General features: G+C 35.4%; 1 protein-coding gene across 2 annotated transcripts in view; it reads right to left on the reverse strand.

Annotated features, from left to right (window-relative positions):
* The window catches only part of LOC148953458 (uncharacterized), a 216,483-nt gene that overhangs the window by 83,434 nt on the left and 110,810 nt on the right, over positions 1 to 22,239 (reverse strand). For both annotated transcript variants that reach the window (XM_089087689.1, XM_089087688.1), the window contains exon 2: positions 22,112 to 22,225. In XM_089087689.1, the coding sequence (XP_088943815.1) occupies positions 22,112 to 22,225 (114 nt within the window). The remainder of the gene's footprint in view (positions 1 to 22,111; positions 22,226 to 22,239) is intronic.

Below are 22,239 nucleotides of genomic sequence, written 5' to 3' on the forward strand. Positions count from 1 at the left end.
CAAACCCTAGATCATGATTCACAACTATTTGAACATGGTATAACCGAAGAAATGTTCGCTAAAACACATGGTATCATTGTAATCTACCTGTCTTGCACCCAGGATATGAGTATAGTACGAACGGGGAGTGTGCGTTTAGAGTGTACATTTGCCGACCCATTAGTTGAGAGTATTGCACTAATCTCGCTAAATCAATTTGAAACCTATTGGGAAATCATTCCCGAAGGAAGGGTTATACTAGACCTTGCACCATGAACACCAGTCAAATAATCAATGCATTTAATATGGACCCCTTCATGTCCAAAAACAGATCCTATTGTCTGCCCTCGGACTTTTTTGGAAAAATTCAAGGTGCAAACAATACCCTAATCATTGTTAATAGCAGTCTGTCGACAGTGAATAGTGACCATTGACTGCGTATCTTTTAAACAATAAAGACATTTGAATTTTTTGATCCTCATGGCCCACCTGGTACATTCTACACACAAAAAATAAGCATCTGAATTGAGAGCAATATAAAAATTATTATTCAAAATCGGAAGAGTGCAGGATCTGACGACTAAAAGCTGTGGTTTCCATGCGCTACTATATTTCGTGTTCAGATGTCGCAGCTATACTTACAAGCAGTTTCTCAACATTTATGTAGACAATAAACGTCTGAAAGACTTTATGGTGGAAAATATCATCTCAGACCTGTATAATATTGATTTTAGTGTTCTACAAGTAAAGTGCTAAAAAAAATGTATGTGAATTTGTTTATTAATAAAGAAAAAATGTATACAACAATGTCTTTATTCTTCACTATAGATTTCTTTTTCGGTGTATAGGCGACTGTCGAGAACCACTAATGCTGATAGAGCATTTGAATTCACTGTATATTGATCTTGATTGGCTGCAAAGTCAGGGTCACATTTTCTACAGTACAGTGTAACTTCACTCTTGTCGTATCTCTTTGTATAGTCAATGATACTATTTGCATTCATATTGTGAAATTCACGTGTTTCAATTTGTCTATTTGAAGCAATATCACACACAGTGTTTTCAAATGGTGAATCACAGTAGGTAACTGCCAAATAAAAATCACTAGGGTTATAGTCATAATAGGCAGTGTCGTCAGAACGATGACGTAGAAACCCCAACAGTCTTGTTACCCCAACAATTGAATCGTAGACCTGATTCTTCCTCCCAAAATAATTTAAATCCATGACGATACCCATCTCGTAGAAATAAACTAAAATCACGTTTGGGGTTCTTTCCAATCATACCAGGATAAGTATTCTCCCACTGATCACATTTGTCATAATGGCAATTGGAGCATAGATGTCCTGTAGGGTGAGAGTTACAAATCTCTTCAAGACATGAATTACAGTCTTTAATTTGTACTGCATATCCTCTATGTAATTTACAGGGATTGCATAATTTGCACTTTTCATTATACTCATCAATAATTGTACAATTCTCCCCATGATGACCAACTGCCAAGAGTGTATATACATAGTGGACGTATATAGAACATTTTTGGTTTCCGATGTCAACTCTCTCACAGCTAAAAAGAAACTGATCCATGTTCGATAAATACAGAGGGGGATGGGAGAGGAGTACCTCTGTGACGTTACCTCTTTTGAAGGGGGAGCCATGTATGGCAATGTTTTCAAAAGTATATCCACGATATTATTCTGCTTTGTTTCAATTAATATATCAATAAATTGAGTAAATGTATTTGAGTCACGTCGTAAAAGCTTCATACAATAGTCCAATGGGGGAGAATCAGTTTTCATTATATTGTCAAGTGTTCCTGTGAGAATGTCCTGCGTTGAAGGGATAACTCGATAAAATCATCATTCAAAATAAAATGTTTTTCCATAATCACAAGATTTGATCTAGTTCTCTCTTCCTCAAATTTATTCAACTTTCAATCCTATCTCTCTTACCGGTAACTCTAAACTAACCATGATTCGTTCTATTTCAGGAATATTCGACAGCGTAACATAAAGGTAGGTGAAATTTTCGATTTCGAAACAATTTTATTGAGCGTGTATAATTACAACAATAGTATACATTACACATGTACAATTATCGATATAACTTATTGTCCTCTATATGCTTCACTATTGCATTTAAAGCACTTTGAAGTCTATTATTTTGTGCTATATTAACTTTTGCAGCGAAGCAAAATTGATCCTCCACTTTTAATTTGCTCAAAGATAGCATATATCTTGCATATACTTCATCCCATTCAAGACAAAGCCGTGATCCTCTCGTGATTTCTACCGCAATGTTTGGTGCTCTTTTATCATTCCTGCTACTGCTATCAACTTCTAAAAGTGTAAACATTCCACTCATTATTATCACAAATATATCTTAATGAATAAAGTCAAATTGTTCTCACTCCTGTAATTCTATTCTCATACTAATAACAACTATAGAAAAAATCCTTGCTTATATTCACTGCGATCTTGTTCCGTTAGTATTTCCGACTCCCTGATTGGCCTAAAAAAGACACGTGATCTTGTTCCCGTTAGACACGCTCTTATCTGACAATAATGTAAATTTCTGTCTATATCCATTAGGCTTAGAAACATCAAACTAGTTGACCAACAAACAGAACCGAACTATGAAACAACATCAAACTTTAACCAAAAGGCATGTTCATTATAAACAAAATCTCAAGGTTAATTTGCCATGAAAGAGAAACCTTAAGTAAGTCCAATAACCTAGAAATATGTGTCATTGATCCTGTCCCGGTAGACACTCTTATCCTGCAATGATGTAAACTCCCGTCTGTATCCATTAGGCTTAGAAACATCAAACAAGTTGACCAACAAACAGAACTATGAAACAACATCAAATCATATAACCAACAAACCATATAACCATCAAACCATATAACCATCAAACAATATAACCAACAAACATAACCATGAAACTCTTACCTAGCTGTGACGTCACTCCCCCCTGGAGTAATACCTGGCTCCCTACTCACGCCTATGAGTTTATCGGAAGAATAAACCCCTCCGATAAGAATTTGAGATAATCATTTTGTTAAAAATACTTCAACCATCAGATATTAAAACTCCGGGGTCGACACAGCCCCCCAGGGTCCGGGGACAGGCGTTGTAAGTTATACTCTGGGAATATATATGGTTCTTATAGAAGAGATGCTCGTATAAACTTCAGAGAGGGCTCATTTGATTGAAAATAGAAAGTTCTAGTTCACTTTTAAAGAGTCAAAAGAGACCGAAGGTTAATTAGCCACCCCCCCCCCACGCCCTTTTTCCCCAAACCCATCCGATAAAAATTTTAGATAGCCATTTTGTTAAAAATAGTTCAAACATCAGTTAATAAAAACTCCGAAGTTGACACAAACCTATTTTTTCACTTTGATATTGTTACTTTGCTACCAGTTTTGATACTTTGATGAACATTTGATTTTTTTTAAGTTTGATTTTGAAATAAGGAACTTTTGAAAATTGGAAAATTTTTGAAATCAAAAACGAACAAAAATTAATTTAAAAAAAACTTCCCGAAAAATAAGTTTTTCAAAGAAAAGTAAATTCCATTTTAAACTTAAGCTGACCAGATATAAATACCTGTTAAAATTCAAAATCAAAACGACCAGAAATTACTATTAAAGAATAAATGAAACCCAAAACGAACAGAAATTAAATAAACAATCATTGCCAAAAACATACAACAAGAAATAACGTAAATGAATAAATAGATCTTAAAGCGAGTAATGCTTAGATTGAATATGAAAATAAAGGTTAAAACGAAAAAAAAATATTTTGCTGCTGAAGTATAAATGAAACTTAAAACGAACAGCAATTAAATAAACAATCAAGACAAACAAACATACAATAGATATTAATGTGAATTAATAAATAAATCTTAAAACGAGTGAAACTTAAATTGAATATGCAAATCAAGCTTGAACCGAACAAAAATCACAATAAACAAGAGTTTGGGTATCACCTCCTGCTCTCACTGTAAAAGTCTAAAACTTACTGCGTCATTGGCGCTTTACTGAAAACTATATGACTCTTGAATAGTCTTGGAAAGTATAAACAACATCAAATTGAATATTTGATGTATAATGATATGAATTGTTATAGCATATTTAATCATATAGTATAGCATGTCATCTACTATATCATCATATCATCTACTATAGCATGTTTAATCATTGAATTCAGCTATCTATTTCTTTCGTTTAATGCACATTTAATCAATTCCCTCTCTCTCTCTCCAGACTTACGTTTTTTACAAAGAAACCTACATTGTAATTTGTTTCATGATAACGACAATCTATATACGACTGCTCCTGAACATAAAACACGCACTTCTTAATCGACTTGATTACTCATGCCAAGTTTCTCGGTTACCAAAGATTAAAAATCCCTTTGACACTTATTTTCCAACCAGCCACGCAGAAGGATGCTGTTTAAAACGTAGAAAACCATTAGAAACTCTAATAGACGTAACTGAATTTGACGATGTACAAACGGCAGCTTAACCAACAAGTAGAACCATGACAAATGAAGAGTTGGCGTCGCAACTGAGACACATTCATAACAGGGGCATAATTTGTTTACTTTTTTTACCATTCTTAAGTTGGATTTCACATTTCGGTCACAAACTTTAAAAATGGTAAAATTATATTGAAACACTTACTAATAAAAAGACAAAATTTTGACAGCAGTTTTTTTTTCTTTATTTTACGTTTTTTGAAAGCCATTTCCAGCTTTGAAAACTTCGTAAAAGTCTTATTTGTCTATTTTTGTTCAAAACCCCGAGATTCTCTTCAGCTATGATTAAATTAAAAGGGTAGCCTACTTATTGATTAGAGTAAAACACAGGAAGTTCCAGTATTCCACAGCTAGGGGTGCCAAAATATACGGAAAAAGGTGTTTGTCAAAACCTGGGGAGGGGAGATATTTTGCTTTTTTTTCGATTTTTACCAATGAAAATACCAAAAAAGCTATTTGTCCATGAAAAAAACGAGGAAATGGGATTTCTCAAAATTTAATGGGAGGGAAGGAATCTATGGGGAGGGCAATCGTATTCCTTCTCTAATCTCCCTCCCTATTTGGTAGATCCATGTTCAGCTAGTCAAAACGAAAGCTAAGATTAGAAGCAAAAAAAAATATCAAAAGTCAAAAAAGTAAAAACAAAAGTTTTTGTCTTGTGTACCGTGCTGAATGCAAGGATACACTTTCAACACCCATAAGATTAGTTCTCTAGAGGGGCAGTGCTTGATGGGTCAGCTTAATCTTTGACAGGCTATATTTTGTCATAATTAATTATTAATAGTAATTAATTATATAATATAGTAATTAATTAAATAGTAATTAATTTTCTGTTCTTTCTGCCACCATAAGACATGTATCATCAGCAAAAAAAAATCTTGCTTAGGGCCCTGTTGTCTTTGAGCACCAACACCTTCACTATAAAGCTCGCCAAATGCTAAAATAAAGTTATTTACATATAATGCAAACAATAGCGATTCCAAAAGGCACGGTGGGATGTACACACAACATCCCACTTTACAATCCACGGATGGAACTCCCATTTACAAACGAAGATTCGGTCCTTAAGACAAGAAGCAAAAAGTCAGAGCAAATTCCCTTGAATACCTACAGTTTTTTCTGTAAAATCAAATAGTTACACATTTTTACACGTCTTTAAGATGTCCGGAAACACTGAAGCAACTTCAAAAAATTATTATCAAGGTTATCACTTACTTTTATAGCCAGAAACAGTACAGCATCCGTTATAGATATGTACGGTACGGTATAAAATAACCTCTTCGAAAACCAAACTGATTAATAAAAAAAATCTACTCTTATTTTAAAACTTCTCATTTTCACATATAATCATTTCTCCGTCACTGTTTTAAAAATTGGCGGAAAGTAATCAGTCAATAACTATTAGAATTTTTCGGTCTCACTTTTACTTAATGATATAATTTTCACTCTTTTAATTGCACTTGGGAATAGCCGCTCTTTAAAGCAACCATTAATCAGATCAATAAACTTTCTATGTTACATGGAAAAATAGGATTAACTATCTTTAAAGATAAATAATCAGATCCTGTAGCACTGCGCTTCATTATCTGAAAGGTTGAACTTCATACGCTTAGCAGTTCCTAAGATATTGCATATGCGTCTTTTTGAGTACCCGGATGCACATAGTCTTTTAGATTGGTTCACACCCTCCTCAACGTTCCTTGAAATTTTAATTCAAAATCCTGACCTATTTTTGATATATTGAAGATAAACAATTTTGACAACCTGGATGCACTAAAACTCTTTTGATTTAGTCCAATACTAGCAGTTGTACTAGCAGTAGCAGCAGTAGAAGTGGTAGTAGCAGTAGAAATAAAAGTAGTCGTAGTAGTAGCAGTAGAAATAGTAGTAGCAGTCACCGTTGCAGTTGCAATCGGAGTAAAATTCATAGTTGCTGTTACAGTCAAAAGTAGTTGCAGCTGCATGTAGTCGCAGTTGCAAATAGATGCTGTTGAAATTAGTTGCAGTCTTAGTCTCAGGTAGTGAAAGTTGCAGTCATAAATTGTCACAGTCATAAGGAGTCACAGTTATAGTAGTTGTAGTTGCACGTAGTTGCAGTCGTGAGCAGTCGCAGTCGCAATTATTCATAGTTGCAAGAAGGCACAGTCGCAACCAGTCATATTTGCAAGTATTTACAATAGCAAGTAACCGCAGTCACAAGTAGTCACAGTTACAGCCCAAAATCATCGTAGTCGAAGTCGCAAGTAGTTGCAGTCACAAGTAGTCGCCATTACAAGTAGTCACAACCGCAAGTATTCGCAGTCGCATTCCAAGTAGACAGAGTTGCAGTCACAAGTCGTCGCAGTCGCAGTTACAAAAAGTCATAGTCTTAATTAGTTGCGGTCACGAGTAGTTACAGTTGCAAGTAGTAGTAGCTGCAAGTAGTCACAGTCGCAAATAGTCAAGGGTATTCGCAGCTGCAAGTAGTCGTAGTCGTGTTTGCAAGCAGTCACAGTCCAAACGAGTTGCAATTGCAAAGTAGTCACAGTCACAATTGCAAGTAGTCACAACTAGTTGCAGTTGCAAATAGCTACAGTCTCAGCTACAAGTAGTGTCAGTTGCAGCCACAAATAGCCGCTGTTGCAGTCGTAGTAGCAGTAGTAGCAGTAATCCTGAGAGTTTCAAGTTAATATCCTAAGCTGTTCTTAAGTTATTCCAGACAAGTCATTTTGATACCGTGGCTGCATATGGCTTCTTTTCATTTAGTTCAGTCCCCTCTCAACATTCCCTGAAGCTTCACCTTAATGGATAAAGGGAGAAGTTTCACCCTACACCAAGGATCAAAGATTCCCCCTTCCCCCACAATAAATCCTATGTGTGTAATAAACGGGCAAAGTGCATAATTTACAACCTTTGGCCCGGGCGCTGTGAGGAATGGTCACTCATCCCTGGAGGCATAGTTGTTTGACCTTCTCATTATTATCAATAAAAACACCATTTCAAAACTTTGTTCAACGTGGATCAGTGTCAGTTGCAGAGGGACGTCTTCAAAGGACGAGGAGAGAGGGGCTGATTTCCCTCTGATCGGTTTTTAACATCCTCCTTAACATGCTCTGAAATTTTCAACCTAATACCTTAAGTCGTTCCTGAGATTTTGCTGATATACCCTTTTAGCAACCTGTGTGCACCTGGTGTGTTTTGATATTATTCAACTTCGCCCTCATTACCTGAAATTTTCGCCTTAAAACCCAACTTCACCATAGGTGACGCTAGAGCTTTGCCTCCGAAAACTTTTTACAAATTATCTTGATTATACTTTTATTTTAGTTTGGATTATAATCTTAGCTGAAATTATTATCTAAATAAGCATCTGTAATTGTCGGTAGAAAAATTTGTACACGTCGTCTTTTGAATAGGGATAGCTAGGAAAATAGGCAGCAACTGACTTATATGATATTGCTGATCTTGTCAGTGTGTTTACGTATTTTCGAAAACCACATTGGCTGTCCATGACGTACAAATAACATTTCAATAGGAAAAAATCCTTTTATTTGACAGTAAAACAACAACAAAATCTCTGGACCTTTCTGTATTTTTTTTAAGCAGGTTTAGTAGCCCAAACACAGACCTTTACTGCTGCTCATTTTAGGTTTAATATTGTTCTTTACTTCTTCATGAAAGAATTTTTTAAACATCTTTTACAATAAAAATCATGATAAAAGAAATCATAAAGCCATAGTGCTGCTCTTAATACAGTTATATATTTTGTAATTTAAAAATGGTTACTGAACTCTTTACCATTGGTGCACAAGCTGAACCCTACTTGAAGTTGCGTTAACTTAACTCGAACTTTTTGCGCAAAGCCAACAAATATTTTTAGAAAAGTTTTCTGGTCAAACTAATGTCCATGGCGGTTATTCGATAAAATATTTCATTCAGTAATCTCGCTGCATGGAATCGAAAGAACTTTGTCTATAGCTATAGACACTCTGTATCATAACAGTCATCATACATTAGAAGTCAACCGGAGAATATTGAACCGTAACAAAACGATTACGCTAGGGTGACAGAGCTTAGGAACACCTAATAAATAAAACTTTCACATAGAACAAGACGAATTAATAAAATAAGTATTTTGGTGCAGAAAGATAAAAAAAAGTCCCCTAAAATAAAGATTCGATTTCAGTTTAGATTAAGACGGTGGGCACACTATATTAGAGAGCCCTATTTTAAACTTGTATCATACTTCCTTGAGTAAAAAGAGTTCAAAATTTTATCTAGGCTTATCTAGTCACCCAACTCATGGAATGGTAGATCCAAGCCAGTGGTTGCATAAAGTTGAAAAATTCATTCGAATAAAGGCATCTGGTTATACAAAATCAGTCGAATACAAGCAGTGACTTCTAGTACCATTTTAGGAAAACGATATTTTTAGTGTTTTTATGGCATTACACGGAGCTTTGATGCTGATTGGAACAGAATGTCTTATGGAGAAACTCTAACCAAGCAAAAAAGTTTTTTTTGGAATTACACGGAGCTTTGATGCTGATTGGATCAGGGTGTCTTATACAGAACCTCTAACCTAGCAAATAAGTTTTTTTTGTTTGCATTACACGAAGCTTTGATGCTGATTGGATTAGAGTGTCTTATACAGAAGCTCTAACCTAGCAAATAAGTTTTTTGTTTGCATTACACGGAGCTTTCATGCTGATTGGATCAGAGTGTCTTATAAAGAATCTCTAACCTAGCAAATAAGTTTTTTTTATTTGCATTACACGGAGCTTTGATGCTCATTGGATCAGAGTGTCTACAGAAGCTCTAACCTAGCAAATAAGTTTTTGTTTGCATTACACGGAGTTGTGATGCTGATTGGATCAGAGTGTCTTATAAAGAAGCTCTAACCTAGCAAATAAGTTTTTTGTTTGCATTACACAGAGCTTTCATGCTAATGAAATCAGTGTCTTAGACAGAAGCTCTAACCTGTCAAATAAGTTTTTGTTTGCATTACACGGAGATTTGATGCTGATTGAATCAGAGCGTCTTATACAGAAGCTCTAACCTAGCAAATAAGTTTTTTGTTTGCATCACACGGAGCTTTCATGCTGATTGGATCAGAGTGTCTTATAAAGAATCTCTAACCTAGCAAATAAGTTTTTTTTATTTGCATTACACGGAGCTTTGATGCTCATTGGATCAGAGTGTCTACAGAAGCTCTAACCTAGCAAATAAGTTTTTGTTTGCATTACACGGAGTTGTGATGCTGATTGGATCAGAGTGTCTTATAAAGAAGCTCTAACCTAGCAAATAAGTTTTTTGTTTGCATTACACAGAGCTTTCATGCTAATTGAATCAGTGTCTTATACAGAAGCTCTAACCTGTCAAATAAGTTTTTGTTTGCATTACACGGAGATTTGATGCTGATTGAATCAGAGCGTCTTATACAGAAGCTCTAAGTCAGCAAATAAGTTTTTTTGTTAGCATTACACGAAGCTTTGATGCTGATTGGATCAGAGTGTCTTATAAGGGAGCTCTAACCTACATATAAGTTTTATTTTGCATTACACGGAGCTTTGATGCTGATTGGATCAGAGTGTCTTACACAGAAGCTCTAACCTATCAAATAAGTTTTTTGTTTGAATTACATGGAGCTTTGATGCTGATTGGATCGGACTGTCTTATACAGAAGCTCTAACCTATCAAATAAGTTTTTTGTTTGAATTAGACGGAGCTTTGATGCTGATTGGATCAGAGTGTCTTATAAAGAAGTCTAACCTAGCAAATAAGTTTTTTTGTTTGAATTACACGGAACGTTGATGCTAATTTGATCAGAATGTCTTATACAGAACTTCTACCCTATCAAATAAGTTTTTCGTTTGCATTAAACGGAGCTTTTATGCTGACTGGATCAGAGTGTCTCATATAGAAGCTCTAACCTAGTAAATAAGTTTTGTTTGCATTACACGGAGCTCTGATGCTGATTGGATCCGAGTGTCTTATACAGAAGTTCTAACCTATCAAATAAGTTTTTTTTTGTTGGCATTACACAGAGCTTTAATGCTGATTGGATCAGAGTGTCTTATAAAGAATCTCTAACCTAGCAAATAAGTTTTTTTTATTTGCATTACACGGAGCTTTGATGCTGATTGGATCAGAGTGTCTTATAAGGAAGCTCTAACCTACAAATAAGTTTTATTTTGCATTACACGGAGCTTTGATGCTGATTGGATCAGAGTGTCTTAAACAGAAGCTCTAACCTATCAAATAAAATTTTTGTTTGAATTACATGGAGCTTTGATGCTGATTGGATCAGACTGTCTTAGACAGAAGCTCTAACCTATCAAATAAGTTTTTTGTTTGAATTAGACGGAGCTTTGATGCTGATTGGATCAGAGTGTCTTATAAAGAAGTCTAACCTAGCAAATAAGTTTTTTTGTTTGCATTACACGGAACGTTGATGCTGATTTGATCAGAATGCCTTATACAGAACCTCTACCCTATCAAATAAGTTTTTCGTTTGCATTAAACGGAGCTTTTATGCTGATTGGATCAGAGTGTCTCATATAGAAGCTCTAACCTAGTAAATAAGTTTTTGTTTGCATTACACGGAGCTATGATGCTGATTGGATCCGAGTGTCTTATACAGAAGTTCTAACCTATCAAATAAGTTTTTTTTTGTTTGCATTACACAGAGCTTTGATGCTGATTGGATCAGGGTGTCTTATACAGAACCTCTAACCTAGCAAATAAGTTTTTTTTTGTTTGCATTACACGGAGCTTTGATGCTGATTGGATCAGAGTGTCTTATACAGAAGCTCTAACCTAGCAAATAAGTTTTTTGTTTGCATTACACGGAGCTTTCATGCTGATTGGATCAGAGTGTCTTATAAAGAATCTCTAACCAAGCAAATAAGTTTTTTTTATTTGCATTACACGGAGCTTTGATGCTCATTGGATCAGAGTGTCTACAGAAGCTCTAACCTAGCAAATAAGTTTTTGTTTGCATTACACGGAGTTGTGATGCTGATTGGATCAGAGTGTCTTATAAAGAAGCTCTAACCTAGCAAATAAGTTTTTTGTTTGCATTACACAGAGCTTTCATGCTAATGAAATCAGTGTATTATACATAAGCTCTAACCTGTCAAATAAGTTTTTGTTTGCATTACACGGAGATTTGATGCTGATTGAATCAGAGCGTCTTATACAGAAGCTCTAACCTAGCAAATAAGTTTTTTGTTTGCATCACACGGAGCTTTCATGCTGATTGGATCAGAGTGTCTTATAAAGAATCTCTAACCTAGCAAATAAGTTTTTTTTATTTGCATTACACGGAGCTTTGATGCTCATTGGATCAGAGTGTCTACAGAAGCTCTAACCTAGCAAATAAGTTTTTGTTTGCATTACACGGAGTTGTGATGCTGATTGGATCAGAGTGTCTTATAAAGAAGCTCTAACCTAGCAAATAAGTTTTTTGTTTGCATTACACAGAGCTTTCATGCTAATTGAATCAGTGTCTTATACAGAAGCTCTAACCTGTCAAATAAGTTTTTGTTTGCATTACACGGAGATTTGATGCTGATTGAATCAGAGCGTCTTATACAGAAGCTCTAAGTCAGCAAATAAGTTTTTTTGTTAGCATTACACGAAGCTTTGATGCTGATTGGATCAGAGTGTCTTATAAGGGAGCTCTAACCTACATATAAGTTTTATTTTGCATTACACGGAGCTTTGATGCTGATTGGATCAGAGTGTCTTACACAGAAGCTCTAACCTATCAAATAAGTTTTTTGTTTGAATTACATGGAGCTTTGATGCTGATTGGATCAGACTGTCTTATACAGAAGCTCTAAACTATCAAATAAGTTTTTTGTTTGAATTAGACGGAGCTTTGATGCTGATTGGATCAGAGTGTCTTATAAAGAAGTCTAACCTAGCAAATAAGTTTTTTTGTTTGCATTACACGGAACGTTGATGCTAATTTGATCAGAATGCCTTATACAGAACCTCTACCCTATCAAATAAGTTTTTCGTTTGCATTAAACGGAGCTTTTATGCTGATTGGATCAGAGTGTCTCATATAGAAGCTCTAACCTAGTAAATAAGTTTTTGTTTGCATTACACGGAGCTCTGATGCTGATTGGATCCGAGTGTCTTATACAGAAGTTCTAACATATCAAATAAGTTTTTTTTTGTTTGCATTACACAGAGCTTTGATGCTGATTGGATCAGAGTGTCTTATAAAGAATCTCTAACCTAGCAAATAAGTTTTTTTTATTTGCATTACACGGAGCTTTGATGCTGATTGGATCAGTGTCTTATAATGAAGCTCTAACCTACAAATAAGTTTTATTTTGCATTACACGGAGCTTTTATGCTGATTGGATCAGAGTGTCTTACACAGAAGCTCTAACCTATCAAATAAAATTTTTGTTTGAATTACATGGAGCTTTGATGCTGATTGGATCAGACTGTCTTAGACAGAAGCTCTAACCTATCAAATAAGTTTTTTGTTTGAATTAGACGGAGCTTTGATGCTGATTGGATCAGAGTGTCTTATAAAGAAGTCTAACCTAGCAAATAAGTTTTTTGTTTGCATTACACGGAACGTTGATGCTGATTTGATCAGAATGTCTTATACAGAACCTCTACCCTATCAAATAAGTTTTTCGTTTGCATTAAACGGAGCTTTTATGCTGATTGGATCAGAGTGTCTCATATAGAAGCTCTAACCTAGTAAATAAGTTTTTGTTTGCATTACACGGAGCTCTGATGCTGATTGGATCCGAGTGTCTTATACAGAAGTTCTAACCTATAAAATAAGTTTTTTTTTGTTTGCATTACACAGAGCTTTGATGCTGATTGGATCAGTGTCTTATAAAGAATCTCTAACCTAGCAAATAAGTTTTTTTTATTTGCATTACACGGAGCTTTGATGCTGATTGGATCAGTGTCTTATAAGGGAGCTCTAACCTACAAATAAGTTTTATTTTGCATTACACGGAGCTTTGATGCTGATTGGATCAGAGTGTCTTACACCGAAGCTCTAACCTATCAAATAAGTTTTTTGTTTGAATTACATGGAGCTTTGAGGCTGATTGGATCAGACTGTCTTATACAGAAGCTCTAACCTATCAAATAAGTTTTTTGTTTGAATTAGACGGAGCTTTGATGCTGATTGGATCAGAGTGTCTTATAAAGAAGTCTAACCTAGCAAATAAGTTTTTTTGTTTGCATTACACGGAACGTTGATGCTGATTTGATCAGAATGTCTTATACAGAACCTCTACCCTATCAAATAAGTTTTTCGTTTGCCTTAAACGGAGCTTTTATGCTGACTGGATCAGAGTGTCTCATATAGAAGCTCTAACCTAGTAAATAAGTTTTTGTTTGCATTACACGGAGCTCTGATGCTGATTGGATCCGAGTGTCTTATACAGAAGTTCTAACCTATCAAATAAGTTTTTTTTTTGTTGGCATTACACAGAGCTTTGATGCTGATTAGATCAGAGTGTCTTATAAGGAAGCTCTAACCTCGCCAATAAGTATTTTTGTTTGCATTACACGGAGCTCTGATTCTGATTGGATCAGAGTGCCTAATACAGAAGCTTTAACCTAGAAAATAAGTTTTTTTTTTGGCAATACACGGAGCGTTGATGCTGATTGGATCAGAGTTTCTTATAAGAAAGCTCTAAACTAGCAAATAAGTTTTTTTGTTCGCATTACACGGAGCTTGATCAGAGTGTCTTATATAGAAGCTTCAGCCTAGCAAATAAGTTTTTTTTGGCATTACACGTAGCTTTGTTGCTGACTAGATCAGTGTCTTAAACAGAAACTCTAACCTAGCAAACACGGTTTGCTAGGTACACGGTTTGCGGTTTGCACGGTTTGTTTGCATTACACGGAGCTGTGATGCTGATTGGATCAGAGTTTCTTATACAGAAGCTCTAGCCTAGCAAATAAGTTTTTTGTTTGCATTACAAGAAGCTTTGATGTTGATTGCATCAGAGAGTCTTATGCAGAAGCTCTAACCTATCAAATAAGTTTTTTCGTTTACATTACACAGAGCTTTGATGCTGATTAGATCAGAATGTCTTATACAGAAGCTCTAACCTAGCAAATAAGTTTTTTTTGCTTGCATTACACGGAGCTTTTATACTGATTGGATCAGTGTCTTATACAGAAGCTCTAACCTAGCAAATATGTTTTTTTGCATTACACAGAGCGTTGATGCTGATTTGATCAGAGTGTCTTATAAGGAAGCTCTAACCTCGCCAATAAGCATTTTTGTTTGCATTACACGGAGCTCTGATGCTGATTGGATCAGAGTGTCTAATACAGAAGCTTTAGCCTAGCAAATAAGTTTTTTTTTGACATTACACGGAGCGTTGATGCTGATTGGACCAGAGTGTCTTATACAGAAGCTCTAACTTAGCAAATAAGTTTTTTTGTTCGCATTACACGGAGTTGTGAATGCTGTTTGGATCAAAATGGCTTATATGGAAGCTCTAACCTAGCAAATTTTGATGCTGATTGGATCAGTGTCTTATACAGAAGCTCTAACCTAGCAAATATGTTTTTTTTTGCATTACACAGAGCTTTGATGCTGATTGGATCAGAGTGTCTTATAAGGAATCACTAACCTCGCCAATAAGTATTTTTGTTTGCATTACACGGAACTCTGATGCTGATTGGATCAGAGTGCCTAATACAGAAGCTTTAACCTAGAAAATAAGTTTTTTTGGCATTACACGGAGCGTTGATGCTGATTGGATCAGAGTTTCTTATAAGAAAGCTCTAAACTAGCAAATAAGTTTTTTTTGTTTGCATTACACGGAGCTTGATCAGAGTGTCTTATACAGAAGCTCCAGCCTAGCAAATAAATTTTTTTTGGCATTACACGTAGCTTTGATGCTGACTAGATCAGTATCTTAAACAGAAACTCTAACCTAGCAAATAAGTTTTTTTGTTTGCATTACACGGAGCTGTGATGCTGATTGGATCAGAGTTTCTTATACAGAAGCTCTAGCCTAGCAAATAAGTTTTTTGTTTGAATTACACGGAGCTTTGATGTTGATTGCATCAGAGAGTCTTATACAGAAGCTCTAACCTATCAAATAAGTTTTTTTGTTTACATTACACAGAGCTTTGATGCTGATTAGATTAGAATGTCTTATACAGAAGCTCTAACCTAGCAAATAAGTTTTTTTTTGGCTTGCATTACACGGAGCTTTTATACTGATTGGATCAGTGTCTTATACAGAAGCTCTAACCTAGATTTTTTTTTTTTTGGCATTACACAGAGCGTTGATGCTGATTTGATCAGAGTGTCTTATAAGGAAGCTCTAACCTCGCCAATAAGTATTTTTGTTTGCATTACACGGATTTCTGATGCTGATTGGATCAGAGTGCCTAATACAGAAGCTTTAACCTAGCAAATAAGTCTTTTTTTTGGCATTACACGGAGCGTTGATGCTGATTGGATCAGAGTGTCTTATACAGAAGCTCTAACTTAGCAAATAAGTTTTTTTGTTGGCATTACACGGAGTTTTGATGCTGTTTGGATCAAAATGGCTTATAAGGAAGCTCTAAGCTAGCAAATTTTGATGCTGATTGGATCAGTGTCTTATACAGAAGCTGTAACCTAGCAAATATGGTTTTTTTTTGCATTACACAGAGCTTTGATGCTGATTGGATCAGAGTGTCTTATAAGGAAGCTCTAACCTCGCCAATAAGTATTTTTGTTTGCATTAAACGGAGCACTGATGCTGATTGGATCAGAGTGCCTAATACAGAAGCTTTAACCTAGCAAATAAGTTTGTTTTTGTTTTTTTGGCATTACACGGAGCGTTGATGCTGATTGGATCAGAGTTTCTTATAAGGAAGCTCTAAACTAGCAAATAAGTTTTTTTGTTTGCATTACACGGAGCTTGATCAGAGTGTCTTATACAGAAGCTCCAGCCTAGCAAATAAGTTTTTTTTTGGCATTACACGTAGCTTTGATGCTGACTAGATCAGTGTCTTAAACAGAAACTCTAACCTAGCAAATAAGTTTTTTTTTTTGCATTACACGGAGCTTTTATGTTGATTGAATCAGAGAGTCTTATACAGAAGCTCTAACCTATCAAATAAGTTTTTTTGTTTACATTACACAGAGCTTTGATGCTGATTAGATCAGAATGTCTTATACAGAAGCTCTAACCTAGCAAATAAGTTTTTTTGCTTGCATTACACGGAGCTTTTATACTGATTGGATCAGTGTCTTATACAGAAGCTCTAACCTAGCAAATATGTTTTTTTTCTGCATTACACAGAGCGTTGATGCTGATTTGATCAGAGTGTCTTATACAGAAGCTCTAACTTAGCAAATAAGTTTTTTTGTTGGCATTACACGGAGTTCGATGCTGTTTGGATCAAAATGGCTTATAAGGAAGCTCTAACCTAGCAAATTTTGATGCTGATTGGATCAGTGTCTTATACAGAAGCTCTAACCTAATAAATAAGTTTTTTTGTTTGCATTACAGGGAGATTTGATGCTGATTGGATCAGAGTGTCTTATAAAGAAGTCTAACCTAGCAAATAAGTTTTTTTGTTTGCATTACACGGAACGTTGATGCTGATTTGATCAGAATGCCTTATACAGAACCTCTACCCTATCAAATAAGTTTTTCGTTTGCATTAAACGGAGCTTTTATGCTGATTGGATCAGAGTGTCTCATATAGAAGCTCTAACCTAGTAAATAAGTTTTTGTTTGCATTACACGGAGCTCTGATGCTGATTGGATCCGAGTGTCTTATACAGAAGTTCTAACCTATCAAATAAGTTTTTTTTTTGTTTGCATTACACAGAGCTTTGATGCTGATTGGATCAGAGTGTCTTATAAAGAATCTCTAACCTAGCAAATAAGTTTTTTTTTATTTGCATTACACGGAGCTTTGATGCTGATTGGATCAGAGTGTCTTATAAGGGAGCTCTAACCTACAAATAAGTTTTATTTTGCATTACACGGAGCTTTGATGCTGATTGGATCAGAGTGTCTTACACCGAAGCTCTAACCTATCAAATAAGTTTTTTGTTCGAATTACATGGAGCTTTGAGGCTGATTGGATCAGACTGTCTTATACAGAAGCTCTAACCTATCAAATAAGTTTTTTGTTTGAATTAGACGGAGCTTTGATGCTGATTGGATCAGAGTGTCTTATAAAGAAGTCTAACCTAGCAAATAAGTTTTTTTGTTTGCATTACACGGAACGTTGATGCTGATTTGATCAGAATGTCTTATACAGAACCTCTACCCTATCAAATAAGTTTTTCGTTTGCATTAAACGGAGCTTTTATGCTGATTGGATCAGAGTGTCTCATATAAAAGCTCTAACCTAGTAAATAAGTTTTTGTTTGCATTACACGGAGCTCTGATGCTGATTGGATCCGAGTGTCTTATACAGAAGTTCTAACCTATCAAATAGGTTTTTTTTTGTTGGCATTACACAGAGCTTTGATGCTGATTAGATCAGAGTGTCTTATAAGGAAGCTCTAACCTCGCCAATAAGTATTTTTGTTTGCATTACACGGAGCTCTGATTCTGATTGGATCAGAGTGCCTAATACAGAAGCTTTAACCTAGAAAATAAGTTGTTTTTTTTGGCATTACACGGAGCGTTGATGCTGATTGGATCATAGTTTCTTATAAGGAAGCTCTAAACTAGCAAATAAGTTTTTTTGTTTGCATTACACGGAGTTTGATCAGAGTGTCTTATACAGAAGCTCAAGCCTAGCAAATAAGTTTTTTTTGGCATTACACGTAGCTTTGTTGCTCACTAGATCAGTGTCTTAAAGAGAAACTCTAACCTAGCAAATAAGTTTTTTTGTTTGCATTACACGGAGCTGTGATGCTGATTGGATCAGAGTTTCTTATACAGAAGCTCTAGCCTAGCAAATAAGTTTTTTGTTTGAATTACACGGAGCTTTGATGTTGATTGCATCAGAGAGTCTTATGCAGAAGCTCTAACCTATCAAATAAGTTTTTTTGTTTACATTACACAGAGCTTTGATGCTGATTAGATCAGAATGTCTTATACAGAAGCTCTAACCTAGCAAATAAGTTTTTTTTGCTTGCATTACACGGAGCTTTTATACTGATTGGATCAGTGTCTTATACAGAAGCTCTAACCTAGCAAATATGTTTTTTTTTGCATTACACAGAGCGTTGATGCTGATTTGATCAGAGTGTCTTATAAGGAATCACTAACCTCGCCAATAAGTATTTTTGTTTGCATTACACGGAGCTCTGATGCTGATTGGATCAGAGTGTCTAATACAGAAGCTTTAACCTAGCAAATAAGTTTTTTTTTTGGCATTACACGGAGCGTTGATGCTGATTGGACCAGAGTGTCTTATACAGAAGCTCTAACTTAGCAAATAAGTTTTTTTGTTGGCATTACACGGAGTTGTGATGCTGTTTGGATCAAAATGGCTTATAAGGAAGCTCTAACCTAGCAAATTTTGATGCTGATTGGATCAGTGTCTTATACAGAAGCTCTAACCTAGCAAATATGTTTTTTTTTTTGCATTACACAGAGCTTTGATGCTGATTGGATCAGAGTGTCTTATAAGGAATCACTAACCTCGCCAATAAGTATTTTTGTTTGCATTACACGGAGCTCTGATGCTGATTGGATCAGAGTGCCTAATACAGAAGCTTTAACCTAGAAAATAAGTTTTTTTGGCATTACACGGAGCGTTGATGCTGATTGGATCAGAGTTTCTTATAAGAAAGCTCTAAACTAGCAAATAAGTTTTTTTGTTTGCATTACACGGAGCTTGATCAGAGTGTCTTATACAGAAGCTCCAGCCTAGCAAATAAGTTTTTTTTGGCATTACACGTAGCTTTGATGCTGACTAGATCAGTGTCTTAAACAGAAACTCTAACCTAGCAAATAAGTTTTTTGTTTGCATTACACGGAGCTGTGATGCTGATTGGATCAGAGTTTCTTATACAGAAGCTCTAGCCTAGCAAATAAGTTTTTTGTTTGAATTACACGAAGCTTTGATGTTGATTGCATCAGAGAGTCTTATACAGAAGCTCTAACCTATCAAATAAGTTTTTTTGTTTACATTACACAGAGCTTTGATGCTGATTAGATTAGAATGTCTTATACAGAAGCTCTAACCTAGCAAATAAGTTTTTTTTGCTTGCATTACACGGAGCTTTTATACTGATTGGATCAGTGTCTTATACAGAAGCTCTAACCTAGCAAATATGTTGTTTTTTTTGCATTACACAGAGCGTTGATGCTGATTTGATCAGAGTGTCTTATAAGGAAGCTCTAACCTCGCCAATAAGCATTTTTGTTTGCATTACACGGATTTCTGATGCTGATTGGATCAGAGTGCCTAATACAGAAGCTTTAACCTAGCAAATAAGTCTTTTTGTTTTGGCATTACACGGAGCGTTGATGCTGATTGGATCAGAGTGTCTTATACAGAAGCTCTAACTTAGCAAATAAGTTTTTTTGTTGGCATTACACGGAGTTTTGATGCTGTTTGGATCAAAATGGCTTATAAGGAAGCTCTAAGCTAGCAAATTTTGATGCTGATTGGATCAGTGTCTTATACAGAAGCTGTAACGTAGCAAATATGTTTTTTTTTGCATTACACAGAGCTTTGATGCTGATTGGATCAGAGTGTCTTATAAGGAAGCTCTAACCTCGCCAATAAGTATTTTTGTTTGCATTAAACGGAGCACTGATGCTGATTGGATCAGAGTGCCTAATACAGAAGCTTTAACCTAGCAAATAAGTTTGTTTTTGTTTTTTTGGCATTACACGGAGCGTTGATGCTGATTGGATCAGAGTTTCTTATAAGGAAGCTCTAAACTAGCAAATAAGTTTTTTTGTTTGCATTACACGGAGCTTGATCAGAGTGTCTTATACAGAAGCTCCAGCCTAGCAAATAAGTTTTTTTTGGCATTACACGTAGCTTTGATGCTGACTAGATCAGTGTCTTAAACAGAAACTCTAACCTAGCAAATAAGTTTTTATGTTTGCATTACACGGAGCTTTGATGTTGATTGCATCAGAGAGTCTTATGCAGAAGCTCTAACCTATCAAATAAGTTTTTTTGTTTACATTACACAGAGCTTTGATGATGATTATATTAGAATGTATTATACAGAAGCTCTAACCTAGCAAATAAGTTTTTTTTTGATTTCATTACACGGAGATTTTATAATGATTGGATCAGTGTCTTATACAGAAGCTCTAACCTAGCAAATATGTTTTTTTTTGCATTACACAGAGCGTTGATGCTGATTTGATCAGAGTGTCTTATAAAGAAGCTCTAACTTAGCAAATAAGTTTTTTTGTTGGCATTACACGGAGTTCGATGCTGTTTGGATCAAAATGGCTTATAAGGAAGCTCTAACCTAGCAAATTTTGATGCTGATTGGATCAGTGTCTTATACAGAAGCTCTAACCTAATAAATAAGTTTTTTTGTTTGCATTACAGGGAGATTTGATGCTGATTGGATCAGAGTATCTTATACAGAAGCTCTAGCCTAGCAAATAAGTTTTATTGTTTACATTAAACGGACATTAGACGCTGATTGGATTAGAGTGTCTTATACAGAAGTTATAACCTAGCAAATAAGTTTTTATTGGCATTATACGGAGCTTTGATGCTGATTGGATCAGAGTGTCTTATACAGAAGCTCTAACTTAGTAAATAAGTTTAATAGCATCAACAAAAAATAAAAATAATATGCCTAATAACGAGCAGCTTGCGTTTAGAACACACCCAGAAAAACATCAAAACATAACATAGAAATTAGATTATCTAATTCTGTTTATTACACAGGTCAAATTTATGAATTCTAGATGAGAAAAACTTTCCCAATAAGAAGCAAAGCAGGACTCTTGCGAAACTTAGATTTGGGTTTCTGATTCATTTTCTTCTGTTTGTTTTCTTACTGCTTTTTAGGGGAGAGGGGTTCCAAATAATGGAGATTAATTTATTGAGTCATTTCATGTTCACGAAGTAGACGTATACCTATTTACAGTTTTCCTCCTTAGAGGGACTTCCGTCTCATAGCCTTCTGCCTCCTTCTATCCTACTCAAGGATAGGGGTTTTGTACGACAGAAATAAAGAAATTACATCGTGCTCCATCGTCAAAATCGGGCTATGAAAAAAGTGTTCGTATGTAAGGAACAGACGTATAATTTCGTGGAATTAAAAAAAAGTACGTTTTTTTCTAAAATTCAAATTGACAAAATACAATTATAGATACCTAGCATTATCGAAAAAGTTATATGGCTAGCATGCCCTAGATTCTACTTTGTAAAGCCTGGGATATCGCCAGAATTCTATTTCAAAGAAACGCTTTTACTTATTAAAAATTAATTTAAATAGCATGGGGTATGCGGAGGGGTGGTTGAATTATTATTTCACAAGGACCTTCAGAAGCGAGAAATTTCAGAACCTGCCAAATACATATATCTTACCATACATTGGTGAAGCCTCATTTTCTGGTAGTTTTGATCAAAATAATTGTTCTCAACCCCGAAGAAACTTCTTCCTTAGTTCCGAATAAAAAGCCAACAATACAAAAACTTACTAGATTTTTTCACTAGCTCTTCGGCGAGCGATGATGCTTCTTGTCGAGCAGCTTCTAATGCTTCACCAAGTGCATGATGCTGAGACATTGAAGCTAGCTTCTCCTCTTCAAAAGCTGAAAATAAGGAA

Source organism: Artemia sp. Qi Xiang Cuo, chromosome 4, assembly GCF_049724085.1.
Source record: "Artemia sp. Qi Xiang Cuo chromosome 4, ASM4972408v1, whole genome shotgun sequence".
Classification (NCBI taxonomy): domain Eukaryota; kingdom Metazoa; phylum Arthropoda; class Branchiopoda; order Anostraca; family Artemiidae; genus Artemia; species Artemia sp. Qi Xiang Cuo.